General features: G+C 52.1%; 1 protein-coding gene across 4 annotated transcripts in view; it reads left to right on the top strand.

Moving 5' to 3' along the window:
* The window catches only part of PUM1 (pumilio RNA binding family member 1), a 101445-nt gene that overhangs the window by 85711 nt on the left and 1846 nt on the right, over nucleotides 1–13888 (top strand). For 3 of the 4 annotated variants that reach the window (XM_058819861.1, XM_058819860.1, XM_058819859.1), the window contains exons 17-21: nucleotides 417–551; nucleotides 1944–2081; nucleotides 3799–3924; nucleotides 5507–5628; nucleotides 8658–8850. In XM_058819861.1, the coding sequence (XP_058675844.1) occupies nucleotides 417–551; nucleotides 1944–2081; nucleotides 3799–3924; nucleotides 5507–5628; nucleotides 8658–8850 (714 nt within the window). The remainder of the gene's footprint in view (nucleotides 1–416; nucleotides 552–1943; nucleotides 2082–3798; nucleotides 3925–5506; nucleotides 5629–8657; nucleotides 8851–13888) is intronic. The other variant, XM_058819862.1, reaches the window with a different exon arrangement.

Raw genomic sequence — 13888 nt, 5'->3', positions numbered from 1 at the left:
CTGTGACCTGTCCAGGGTTGGTTGGTGACCCTGGTGGCCCCAGCCCCTTTGGGGTGTGCAGGCAGACACAGAACCCATCTGGCTGTGCCACATCGCCCCTTTCCTGTGGGATCTCAGCACCTCAGGATGAGTGGCATCCCTGAGCAATCTCCGGACATAAATCAGCAAAGAAAAACATGAAATTTACACTTTCCCATGGTGACCTGCCCATTGTTGGTTTGTCACCCTGGTGGCCCCAGCCCCTTCGGGGTGTGCAGGCAGACACAGAACACATCTGGCTGTGCCAGTTCACCCCCTTCCCATGGGGCTGATCTTTGATCTTCTCAGTGGGCAGCTCCTGCCCCTCCAGGGTGGGAGGGCAGTGCCAGTGCCTGCACAGGGGTCTGTCCTGGCAGTGACTGTTTCTCCTGTCCCAGTTTGGCAGCCTGGAGCAGAAGCTGGCGCTGGCAGAGCGCATCCGTGGGCACGTGCTGTCCCTGGCCCTGCAGATGTACGGCTGCAGGGTCATCCAGAAGGCCCTGGAGTTCATCCCCCCAGACCAGCAGGTAATTGTAAGTTTCAATTTTAACTTTCTTCTTGATGTTTGATGTTCCTGAACTGTCCCTCTTGTGCCTGCTGTTCCCTTGGTTTGGTCCCTGGCATGTTTGTGTGTGACGAGTCCGTGCCACTGTCCTTGGTTGTCATTGTCACCTCCTTGTTCCCCTTCCCTGGCCATGGGGCTGCTTCTCTGTTAATTCCCTGGAAGCAGATCATGTGTGTAGGGAAAACTGAAAATGAGAGTGAATTAAAAGAGATTTTTAAATCCCTTGGAGGAGGAGTTTTGCCTTTAATATTCACTGAGTTACTGCTATGTGGGTCAGCATCCTGTGCTCCTGCAGGGAGATGGATGAGGAGCTCCTCGTCCTGGCTTTGGAGAGATGTGGCTGATAGCCCCACTCAGAGCTCATTAATAAAGCACTTCCTCAAGGGCTTTAGGAACAATGAATTGAGATGAAAAATATGCTGGGCAGAAAGGGTTGGGAATGGTTGTAACAGGAATCTCAATGTAGGTTATGAAATTAGAAATATGAAAATGGCTTTAGGAATGGTCCCTCTCTTTAGGCTGAGCCTGAGCCAAGTGTGTCAGCAGGGCTGTGCCCAGGCTCCAGCTCTGCTGCTCCAAGGATTCACTGTCTCCTCCAGAGGGGCATTTTTCAGTACTCAGTGCTCCCCAAATTCCCGGGTTTGATTCAGTTACAAAACTAAATTCACCCAGATCTTGTCAAAGCATTAAAATGCTCCAAAATGTCATTTCTGTTTGTGAGTGAGGCTTCCACCCTGCATGGGCGGTACATCAGTCTTGTCTAAACTTCATTAATTCCTTAACTATCACCTGTGTAAAATCCCAGCAAGTTCTGAGCCCAGAGCTGACCCTGTTTAGTGACAGGTGACCCTGATAACCCAAAGAGTTTGTGAACTTCGTGCATTTTAGATTTGCTTCTCCTTGAGGGGAGCAGAGAGGAAAATGGGGGACACAGAGGAAAGCAGTGGCTCAGTCAGGATTTCTTTAATTTGGATTCTTGGAAGAGGATGCTCATCAGAAAGGAGGGCTTCATCTTCCTAGAGTCCCAGGGTGGTTTGGGTTGGAATGGAGCTCCAAGCTCCCGTTCCAGGGCCCTCCCTGCAGGCCAGGCTGCTAACAGGGTGTCAGAGCAGGATTTTCCCTGCTGGTTTGTGTCCAGCCAAGCCTCACCTCCTGGCCATGGGAGCACCCCTCACTCCTGTGCCATTCCTGCCCATGCCAGCAGTGCCAGCTGTGCCCTCTGAGCTGGGGATGCTGGTGGTGCTTTCTGTTTGTGCTGTGCCCTCTGAGCTGGGGATGCTGGTGGTGCTTTCTGTTTGTGCTGTGCCCTCTGAGCTGGGGATGCTGGTGGTGCTTTCTGTTTGTGCTGTGCCCTCTGTAGAACGAGATGGTTCGGGAGCTGGACGGGCACGTGCTCAAGTGCGTCAAGGACCAGAACGGGAACCACGTGGTGCAGAAGTGCATCGAGTGTGTGCAGCCCCAGTCCCTGCAGTTCATCATTGATGCCTTCAAGGGACAGGTGAGGCCCTGGCCAGCTCCTGCTGCCAGCTTGGAACAGCCTCAGAGTGGCTGGGACTTCATCTCCTGCGAATTCTCAGTTTTAGCAGCTGGTGCTTGCAGGGTTGGTTCAGCCACGTGAGGGTCCAGAAATTCCTTGGTCACATCTGTGTTATCATTTCTGGGCAGAGCTGTCAGAGTAAAACCTCCTTGCACGAGTCTGCTCTCCTGGAATATTGAGTATGTTTGAGTGATGAGGGAATACAAGGCTCTCCCTAATCCATCTTCCAGTGAAGGTGGTGAGCAGAGTTTTGTGCTGCTGAGGTACCTTAGCCATGTCTAAACTTCATTAATTCCTTAATTATCACCTCACTTGTGTAAAATCCCAGCAAGTTGTGAGCCCAGAGCTGATCCCCTTTTAGTGACAGGTGACCCTTGATAACCCAAATAATTGGTGAATTTTGGCATTTCAGATTTGTTTCTCTTTGAAGGGAGCAGAGAGGAAAATGGAGGATGCACAGGAAGGCAAAGTTTTATTATGATCCATCCCTGTCTGTGCAGGTGGCTTAGAGGAATGCTGAATGCTGTTTCCCAGGGGCCTCAGAGCAGGGAAAATGCAGGAGTTTCATCTAGAAATGGACAGTTGTCCTTGACTCTCTTAGTTCTTTGCTTTTTTATTGGTGTCCTCTCCTGAATTGATCATTGGGTGTCAGTTGTGGCTGGCTTTACTCTGCCTGCCTCAAGCCCCAGTACAAAAGTGCTGCTTTTGGGGTGTTCCCAACCTCAAATTAATTGGCTTTGCAGGGGCACTTTGAAGTTTTGAGGACTTTACCCAGGGATGTGAGGACAGCCAGGGGCTGTTATAGCAGGAACCAGGAGCTGGGAGTCTGGGGAAAGTCAGGATTTGGTTGGTTGGTCAGAACAAGCAGGATTCTGCCTGGAAACTTGCTCCTGATTAGAGTTTAGGTTTGGATTTTCCACTGGGGAGTTTACCAGGCAGAAACATCTCTGGGAGCTCAGCTGATGGCGCTGACATTTCCTTGACCAGTTGCCGCAGTTTTATCTGAACCTTCACACAGCAGATTAAACTTAGCACCTCCAGATGATTTTCCTGCAGTTAATTGCACTCCAAGCCCTGTTTCCCTGCAGGGTTTACTCACCAGTTATTAAAAATGTGTGACTGTTGATTTAAACTTCAGTGCTTGGATTTGCTGCTGTTGTTAAATCAAAGCAACCAAACGGGACTTTGTGCTTCAGACAGAAAACGGAGCAGCAATAACAGAATGTGTCATGTTCTCACCCACAGATCTGCTAATCCATTAGAAATGAGAAAGATTCTTTGTTGTCACTTCTCCTAAGCACTGTTAAGGCTTTTAAACAAATCCAAACAAGTTGAGGAAAATCCTTTGCTGGGCATTTTTAACTTTTCTGGCTCATAGCATTTCTTAAATAGCTTAAAATTTGTGCTGGCAAACAATGTGCTGGAATAATTTGGAAAGAATAACCAAGCTTCCAGCAATGCCTGGTTGTTCCAGGGGTGGTTTTTTTATGAATGAAGAGGTTTTACTGTTTGGTTTTTTATAGTGGGGAAGCTGAGGCTTCCCCAGGTGGGGATGGGATGTGCCTGTGATCCCAGTGGGTGTTTCCCAGCTGGTGCTGGCATTCCCTGCAGGAATGCTGGCAGGTTTCTGGGATTCCCAAGGATTAATGGCACGTGTCTGGCTGTCCTTTGTCCCCAGGTGTTTGCTCTGTCCACGCACCCCTACGGCTGCCGGGTGATCCAGCGGATCCTGGAGCACTGCCTGCCCGAGCAGACCCTGCCCATCCTGGAGGAGCTCCACCAGCACACGGAGCAGCTGGTGCAGGTCAGTGGTTGCCCAGGTCACTGCTGAGTGCTGGGACAGCTCCTGCAGGGAGATTCCCACCTGGCAAAGGGATGGCAGTGAGCACAGCAGGCAGGAATTTCATCAGAACCGCCTGCTTTGGCCATGGGCACAGGTCCAGGGTGCCAGGGGTGTTGGCACCTCCCTGCATGAGGAGGCCCCATGTCCTGGTGTGTCACAGACATCTTTTCATGAAAAATCTTTTCCTTAAGATTTTACCTCCTGAGAAGCTGAGAGGCCTCAGGAACAAAATGTAAACAATGATTATCTGCTGCTGTGGGATGCAACAGGTGCATCTGGGATTGGTCTCATGTGGTTGTTTATAATTAATGGCCAGTCACAGTCAGCTGGCTTGGACTCTCTGTCCGAGTCACAAACCTTTGTTATCATTCTTTGCTATTCTATTCTTAGCCAGCCTTCTGATGAAATCCTTTCTTCTATTCTTTTAGTATAGTTTTAATGTAATATATATCATAAAATAAAAAATCAGCCTTCTGAAGCATGGAGTCAGATCCTCATCTCTTCCCTCATCCTCAGACCCCTGTGAACACGGTCACACTGGGGCTTCTCTCCAGTGCAGGGAAGAGCCAGGAGCTGTTCCAGGAGCCCCAGTGCAGGGAGAGATGCCAGGAGCTGATCACTGCAAGGAAAAGGAGTGAATCAGCTCCTGGCATCCCTCCTGGCTTTAAGAATTCAGAGTCACTGAGATTCTTAAAAAGAGTTGGTTCTGTGCTCAGCCCCTCCTGGCTGCCTTCTCTCCTCCCTGCAGTCCCTGGGAGAGCCTGGTGTGCCAGGGTTTTACACGGATTCTGCTCTTGGAGTCTGTGGAGAAAGCAGCAAACCCAGTTCTAATCCAGTTCCCAAATTGTCACTCAGATCCCAAGGCACAAACTGGTGAAATACAAGCTAAAAAATGGCAAATCCAGTTCTGGTTCAGCTCCCAAACTCCCATTCAGATCCCAAGGCACAAACTGGTGAAATACTAGCTAAAAAATGGCAAACCCAGTTCTGATCCAGTTCCCAAATTGCCACTCAGATCCCAAGGCACAAACTGGTGAAATATGAGCTGGTCCAGTGCCAAGTCCTGTGTGCTCAGCATTGGGAAGAGGGAAGAGGCTGGGCATGGGCATCAGGCCATGCCTGTGGTACCCTGAACTAGAAAATAAATATCCTGTGGTCTGAAAATCCCCAAATTCAGAACAGTGTCCCATAGCTAGACCCATGGCACACCCCTCCAGGACATGGGATTTGGTAGGTTTGCACCTGGAGAGAGGGGGAAAAACCTGGGAATAAGCAGAATATGGATATTCCCTGTGCAAGGTCATCATTTTGAGTTCTATAAATAAGGAAATTTCTACAAAAATGCATCATTTTACCACCTGGTACCACCCTAGAATGCACATTCTTGCAGAAATAGAAAGTATTGATCTGATTTGTACAGTAAACATTATAATTAATCTTTAGTTTAACTTTTAACTCTGAATACACTTTGGGAATCAGTTTGCTGGGAATGCTTCTAGTCCCTTACCCACCTTTTGTGGCCATTTGTGCTGTCTCCCCCCAGGATCAGTATGGGAATTACGTTATCCAGCACGTCCTGGAGCACGGCCGGCCCGAGGACAAGAGCAAGATCGTAGCAGAAATCAGAGGCAACGTGCTTGTGTTGAGTCAACATAAATTTGCCAGGTAGTGATTCCTTCCTTAAATTCTCCCTCTGGGAGCATGGGCACATGGAGGAGCTGCAGAAGGCTTAGGGGTGGGTGTAGGGGAGGTGAAAGGGACTTTTGCTTCATAAAAAATGTTATTTATAATAGTTATAAAGTGAGGTGTGTCATGGAGGAAGATGGAGATGTGGAAGGGTAGCTCTAATCCAAGCTCCTGAATTTAACCAGGAATTCTTGTGTGATTTAGGTCATCTGATTTATTTTCATGGGGTTTAAGTTGTCACTACCCCTTGGATTTTAAGAACATTCACTGCCCCGGGATGCTCTGTCCAGCTATGGGGAGATTTGGGAAATCAGTGCAGCACAATCCCACTTTTCCCAGAGGAATTTCCACCCACAGAGTCATTCCCAGCTCTTTGCTGTGTCCCTTTGGAGTCACACCCAGGGACCCCTCCAAGGGGAGCTGCAGCATTCCCAGATGCAGCAGAGCCACACGTGAGTGAGGCAGGATCCAGGTATTTGTGATGTCAGGACAAAGCACTGCTTCCCACGTGTGTGAATCCCTGCTGGATGAGCTTCCAGCCCTCAGAACATGAGTGCTGAGCTCTTCAAAAGCTCAAAACTCCCCTTCCTCTGATGAGAGTACCAATGGACACAAGGGAATTGGAACATTAATGAGAATTAGGAGAGCGTGGTCTTCACGTTGTTATTTCAGGTTCTTCCTCCCTACTTTGCCTGGTTCTTTTTTTCCAAACTTCTTTCCAGCTCCATTAATTAGGGGAGGGTCCCCTGAGCTGAGCAAACCCGCTGGGTGATGCTGTGAGTCAGGCAGGGGTGTGGGATGAGCCCAGCACAGCTCGTGGTCCCCTTTCATGTACCCTACTTCTGGCTCTCCAGAGAGCTCAGGCTGCTCATTAATATATTCAGGAATTCTGGAAATCCTCTGCTTGGCTGAGAGTTTTCATTCCTGAACCAGCATTTCTGTGTTGTTCTAACCTTGGATGTCCATTCCCACCACGTTCCAATGGGGAGAAAATCAAAACAACAACTGGGCTTCTCTAGTGAGAGTGGACATTGACCTCACAGAGCATCACTGGACACTGGTCTGAACTGGTCCAGTTCCCAAATTCCCACTCAGATCCCAAGGCACAAATTGGGGCTAAATAGGAGCTGGTCCAGATCCCAAATTCCCAAATCTTGTTTGACATTGCTGAGCTCTGCCAGCACAAATCCCCTGCCCTTGTAGCAGCACATGAGATCTTCTTAGGGCTGGGTGAAAAGGTTCGAGGAGACATCCTGTGCTCAGGTCCCTGCTCCATTCCCAGTTCCCTATTCTATTCCCAGTTCCCTGCTTCCGTTCCCAGTTCCCTGCCCCATTCCCTGTTCCCATTCCCAGTTCCCGCTCCCAGTTCCCTTTCCCCATTCTCATTCCCAGTTCCGATTGCCAGTTCCCTGCTCCATTCCCAGTTCCCATTCCCAGTTCCTTGCTCCCATTCCCATTCCCAGTTCCTTGCTCCCATTCCCATTCTCATCCCCATTCCCAGTTCCCATTCCCGTGGCTTCCCCGTTCCCCATCCCCATTCTCAGTTCCCGCTCCCATTCCCAATTCCCAGTTCCCGCTCCCATTCCCCATCCCCATCCCTGTTCCCATTCCCCATCCCTTCCCCATTCCCGATCCCTATTCCCATTCTCATCCCCATTCCCCATTCCCGTTCCCCATCCCCATTCCCGTTCCTCATTCCCCATCCCATCCCCATTCCCATCCCCATTCCCCATTCCCATTCCCCATTTCCATTCCCATCCCTGCTCCATTCCCTGTTCCAGTTCCCATTTCCAGTTCCCTGCTCCGTTCCCAGATCCCTGCTCCATTCCCAGTTCTCTGCTCCATTCCCAGTTCCCCTTCCTAGTTCCCACTCCCAGTTCCCATTCCCATTCCTATTCCCTGTTCCCATTCCCAGTTCCCATTTCCCAGTTCACATTCGCATTCCCAGTTCCCATTCCCAGTTTCCATTCCCAGTTCCCATTTCCCAGTTCCCATTCCCATTCCTCAGTTCTCATTCCCAGTTCCTATTCCCTGTTCCCATTCCCAATTCCCACTCCCATTCCCCATTCCCATCCCCATTCCCCATCCCCTTTCCTCATTCCCATCCCCATTCCCCATCCCCCGTTCCCCATTCCTCATTCCCCATTCCCCATTCCCATCCCTGTTCCCCTTCCCCATTTCCCATCCCCATCCCCATCCCCATTCCCATTCCCCATTCCCATCCCTATTCCCCATTCCCATCCCCATCCCCATTCCCCATCCCCATTCCCATCCCCATTCCCATCCTCATTCCCATCCCTATTCCCATCCCCATTCCCCATCCCCATTCCCCATCCCCATTCCCCATCCCCATTCCCATCCCCATTCCCCATCCCCATTCCCATCCCTATTCCCATCCCCATTCCCCATCCCCATTCCCCATTCCCATCCCTATTCCCATCCCCATTCCCCATCCCCATTCCCCATCCCCATTCCCCATCCCCATTCCCATCCCTATTCCCATCCCCATTCCCCATCCCCATTCCCCATCCCCATTCCCCATCCCCATTCCCATCCCTATTCCCATCCCCATTCCCCATCCCCATTCCCCATCCCCATTCCCATCCCTATTCCCATCCCCATTCCCCATCCCCATTCCCCATCCCCATTCCCATCCCTATTCCCATCCCCATTCCCCATCCCCATTCCCATCCCCATTCCCATCCCTATTCCCATCCCCATTCCCCATCCCCATTCCCATCCCCATTCCCATCCCCATTCCCAGTCCCATTCCCCATCCCCATTCCCCATTCCCATCCCCATTCCCATCCCCATTCCCATCCCCATTCCCATCCCTATTCCCATCCCCATTCCCCATCCCCATTCCCCATCCCCATTCCCATCCCTATTCCCATCCCCATTCCCCATCCCCATTCCCCATCCCCATTCCCGTCCCATTCCCCATCCCCATCCCCATCACCATCCCCATTCCCATTCCCATTCCCGCTGACGCGGCCGTGTCCCCGCAGCAATGTGGTGGAGAAGTGTGTGACGCACGCGTCGCGCACGGAGCGCGCCATGCTCATCGACGAGGTGTGCACCATGAACGACGGCCCCCACAGTGCCTTATACACCATGATGAAGGATCAGTATGCCAACTACGTGGTGCAGAAGATGATCGACGTGGCAGAGCCGGCCCAGAGGAAGATTGTCATGCACAAGGTGGGCACTGGGGCTGGGAGGGACAGCCTGGCACTGCTGGGCATGGAGGGATGTGATGGCAGAGGGGTTGGGGTGTTTCAGTGGCTGGGAGGTGGAAATTATGGAAGGTTTGGGTCGGAAGAGACCTCAAGACTCATCCTGCTCCACCTCAGGGACACTTCTACTGTCTCAGGTGCTCCAGCCTGGCCTTGGGCACTGCCAGGGCTCCAGGGGCAGCCACAGCTGCTCTGGGCACCCTGGCACAGCCCAAACCTCTCTAACCAGGCCTTGCCAGCCTACAAACCCCCTGTGGCAAATGGCAGTGGGGGCACCTGGAACCAGCCAGGCAATCATTCTTTCCTTTCCTTTCTCCATTTGCTGCAATGGGTTTTGGTGCTGGTTTCCATCCTTGGTTCAGGAATGTGAATGCCAGAGTGGTTTGGGTGGGAAGGGATCTTCAATGGCAGCTGATTGCAGCCCAGGGACACCTGCCACTGTGCCAGGTGCTGCCAGCCCCAATGCCCAGCCTGGCCTTGGGCACTGCCAGGGCTCCAGGGGCAGCCACAGCTGCTCTGGCAATTCCAGCCCAGCCCCTGCCCACCCTGCCAGGGAACAATTCCCAATTGCCAAGATCCCATCCAGCCCTGCCCTCTGGCACTGGCAGCCATTCCCTGGCTCCTGTCTCTCCATCCTTGTCTCCAGTCCCTCTGCAGCTCTCCTGGAGCCCCTTCAGGCCCTGCAGGGGCTCTGAGCTCTCCCTGGAGCCTTCTCCTCTCCAGGGGAGCACCCCCAGCTCTCCCAGCCTGGCTCCAGAGGGGCTCCAGACCTGGAGCAGCTCCAGGAGCTCCTGGACTCTGTCCGGCAGCTCCAGGTGCTGCTGGTGTTGGGGGCCCAGGGAACAATTCCATCCCAGTCCCATCTGTCCCTGCCCTGTGTCAGAGTGCAGCCATTCCCCGTGTGCTGTCACTCCATTCCTGTGTCACAAATCCTTCTCCAGCTTTCTGGAGGAGTGCAGAGCTGCCCTGGGCTGGAGCTGAGCTGGCAGCAGTGCCCGTGTCCCAGTGACCCAGTTCTGCACCGAGCAGGCGCCGCGCTCCTGCCAGCCAGGCTGGGCCTGTGCTCCCGGGCTGGGGACATCGGAGTGACACCGGGAGCCACCCGGGCCTGGGGCTGTGTCCCTGCCTGTGTCCCCTGTCTCTGTCCCCCTGTGTTCCCTGCCTGTGTCCCCTGTCTCTGTCCCCCTGTGTCCCCTGGCTGTGTCTCCTGCCTGTGTCCCCCATCTTTGTCCCTCTGTGTCCCTGGGGCTGTGTCCCTCTGTCTGTGTCCCAGTGTGTCCCCCTGCCTGTGTGCCCCACCTGTGTCCCTGCAAGCTGTCCCTCTCTGTCCCTGTGCTCCTCTGCCCCGCTGCTTGTGTCCCTCTCTGTCCCTGTGGGCTGTGTCCCTTGGGCTCTGTCCCCTTGGCTCTGTCCCTCTTGCTCCATCCCTGTGGGCTGTGTCCATCTGTGTCCCTCAGGCTGTGTCCCATTGTGTCCCTATGGCCGTGTCCCTGCTGGATCTGTCCCTCTGCTGTGGCTGTGTCCCTGTCACTGTGTCCCTGCTGGATCTGTCACTGTGCCTGTGGCTGCCAGCCCCACCTGTCCCTCCATGTCCCTCCAAGGCCACTGGCCTTGCCTGGTGCCACCGTGCTGGTGCCGCCTCAGAGCCCACAGCCATTCATCAAATACTCTGTTTCTCACTTTAAAATGATTTTGATGTGACACTTCCCAGTATCCTGGGATCCCTGAGGCTGGAAAAGTCCCCCAAGGCCACCAAGCCCAGCCTGTGCCTTGTCCCCAGCAGAGCCCTGAGTGCCACCTCCAGGAATTCTTTGGACACCTCCAGGGATGGGCACTCCAAACCTCCCTGGGCAGTTCCAGTGCCTGACCACCCTTTCCATGGAGGAGAATCCTCCTGATATCCCAGACTCCCGTGGTTTAGCACTGCCCTGCAGTGTGTGGATGCACAGCCAGCCCAGGAGCTCAGCTGTATCCAAATGAAGCCATTTGGAATGAATTCTGCCTCGCTGCCATCCCCTGTGCCCGCTGCTCCAGGGACAGGGAGCCCTGGAACAGGGAATATCTTCATTTTCCTGCTTTTAAAGGTCACATTTGCAGGGCTGCAGAATGGCAGTGCATGGAGAATAACAGGCTTTAGATGGGGGTGGGGCTGAGGGGATTTTAATTTCCTTCAGTGACATTTGTTGGGGTTACTTGATGAAAAAGCCCAGGTACAGCCAGAGAAATGAAATCCCGACTGACCCAGGCATGGAAAAGCTGAGATTTATTTATTTTGAATAATGTCAGGTATTCAAATGCTGATGAAGCTTTTTTTAAATTATATTTAAGCATCCTTGACTAAACCAGACTGATTTTTCTGTAAGCAATGGGAATTTGTGTGAGGGAGCTGCTTTGACCTCCACATGCACAGAATCAACACAAACAGCTGGAATAATCCTCAGGGATGGTAATTCTTAGGTTTAGGAGCCACTCAGAGTCATTCTTTTAACCCCAAATCTGTTTTAGTGCACAAGAAATGCTAAAGATAATTAAATAAAGATATCTGGCAAGGGATACACCCAATTTATCTGTGGCAGCAGAAGGGCCCTGGAATTGTAAATCCATAACAGAGAGTCGTGTATTAAAAAAAATACAAATTATTGTTCCTAACATTTCTTACTTTCTTTTTCCCATGGAGCAAATCCTTTGGATAAAATGCAAATTAGAGTATCAGTGGGGCTGTCAAAAATAGCTCAGGGTTGACAGCTAAGTGGGCCTGAGTGAATGTGATTTCAGCTGTGATCCCAGGCTGCAGGAAAGCCTGGAAAAATGGAGCCAGGGGCTGTGGGAATGGCTCCTGGTTGTGGAAAACAGCAGCTTGGGATGGGGCTAAAAATGGGATTTTTTTTAAAGTTTTTATTTTAAAAATGAAATTGAAAAGTGATTTTAACAGTTGTGTCCGTAAAGGGAGAAAGTGAAAGGAATGAAGCTGGACAGAGAAGGAATTGTAGGAATTGGAGCTTCTCTGCTCCTGCTGGGCACAGGAGTCATTCCTGCTGGGAATGGGGGGCCAGGTTGGATTTGTGCTTTGGGAATGGGGTCCCTGCAGAGGAACAGGAATGTCAGGGACTGTGAGGTGCTGAGCCAGGGGCAGTTGGAGGTGAGGTCCCTGGTTAGGGGCAGTGGTGGGATGTGGCCACCCTTGGAGCAGGGAATGCCGCACATCCACTTGGAGAGGAGAAAATGGTGAAAGCATGGAATCCTGGAATGCTTTGGGTTGGAAAACCCTTAAATCCCACCCAGTGCCACCCCTGCCGTGGCAGAGACACCTCCCACTGTCCCAGGAGCTCCAGCCTGGCCTTGGGCACTGCCAGGGCTCCAGGGGCAGCCACAGCTGCTCTGGCAATTCCAGCCCAGCCCCTGCCCACCCTGCCAGGGAACAATTCCCAGTATCCCATCCATATCCTATCTATACTCCCTCTCAGTTTGGATCAATTTCCCTTCTCCTGTCACTCTCCTGAAGACCCTGCAGAGCAGCTGGAATTCCAGAGGTCACAGCCATTCTTTCCCAGTATCCCACCTGACCCTTCCCAGGCAGTGGGAATCCATTTAATCCAAAGCCCCAGTGTCTGCCTTGTGCAGAATCCCACTGGCAATTGGGGAACGTGGCCTGGATTCCAGAATTGTGTGATGCTGATGCCTTGTGGAGGCTGCCCTAGAACAGAGACCAGACTGAGCTAAAGAATAAAGCAGGGATTTATGGAAAGCATCTCCTCAATGGATCCACCTTGAGCGGCACAAGAGCCCAGCCAGGGCTGCACACAAGATGAACCAAAATGGTCCCAAAATGCACGACCGGGCACAGGGTCTGTCCCTGGGATCAGTTCTGCTCCATTTGCACCTTGCAGTTCATTGTCCAATTCCAGCTTTAGCCCTTGCAGTCCCATCCTGCTTGTTTTTCTCTCTCCAGCCCACGGTGTTTGTGCTCTTGGGCTGAGATTTGGATCATTTGTCCTTGGTGCGCAGCTGGAGCAGGAATTGTTTTGTCTCCCTGCTCATCATCCCATAATGTGAAGCCCAGACCCACACACCAAAGCAGAATCTGAAAAATACAAAATCTAAACCTGAGGCATCAGTGCCAGCCAAGACCTCTGGGGTCTGGGGGAGTTGGTTTGACCCAGGGGATGGGTGTGACCCCACTCAGGTTCCTAAATCCTGAGAGGGGCAGGACATGGGGAAGAGCTGGGGCTGCGCTGTTCATGGAACGCTGAATTGGAGTTTGGAGCTTCACTGTGGGACCAGGACACAGGGAAGGGTTGGAGGACATCTGTTCATGGGATGTTAAATTGGAATTTGGAGCAGGACACAGGGAAGGGTTGGAGCTGTGCTGGTCATGGAATTGGAGCCTCAGTCCAAGGCCAGGACACAGGGAAGAGATGGGGCTGTGTTGTTCATGGAACATTGAATTGGAATTTGGAGCTTCCATTTTGGAGCAGGACATGGGGAAGAGCTGGAGCTCTGCTTTTCATGGAATGTTATGTTGGAGTTTGGAACTTCAGTGTGGGACCAGGAGACAGGGAAGGTTTGGAGGAGAGCTCTTCATGGAACATTGCATTGGAATTTGGAGCTTCCATGTGGGAGCAGGACAGAGGGAAGAGTTGGAACTGTGCTTTTATGGAATTGGAGCTGCAATCCAGAGACAGGACACGGGGAAGGGCTGGGGCTCTGCTTTTCATGGAATATTTAGTTGGAATTTGGAGCTTCAGTGTGGGACCAGGGCACAGGGAAGACTTGAAGCTGTGCTGTTCATGGAATGTTGAATTGGAATTTGGAGCTTCAGTGTGGGACCAGGGCACAGGGAAGGCTTGAAGCTGTGCTGTTCACAGAATGTTGAATTGGAATTTGGAGCTTCACTGTGGGAGCAGGACACTGGGAAGGGCTGGAGCTGTGCTGGAGGGCTGGGATGGGCAGCAGGGGAAGGGACATTTTTAATGGCATTATTTCTGTATTAAATCCCCTTTTTT

The sequence above is a fragment of the Ammospiza caudacuta genome, chromosome 25 (genome assembly GCF_027887145.1).
Source record: "Ammospiza caudacuta isolate bAmmCau1 chromosome 25, bAmmCau1.pri, whole genome shotgun sequence".
NCBI lineage: Eukaryota > Metazoa > Chordata > Aves > Passeriformes > Passerellidae > Ammospiza > Ammospiza caudacuta.
This window is presented reverse-complemented; position numbering and strand designations above follow the sequence as displayed.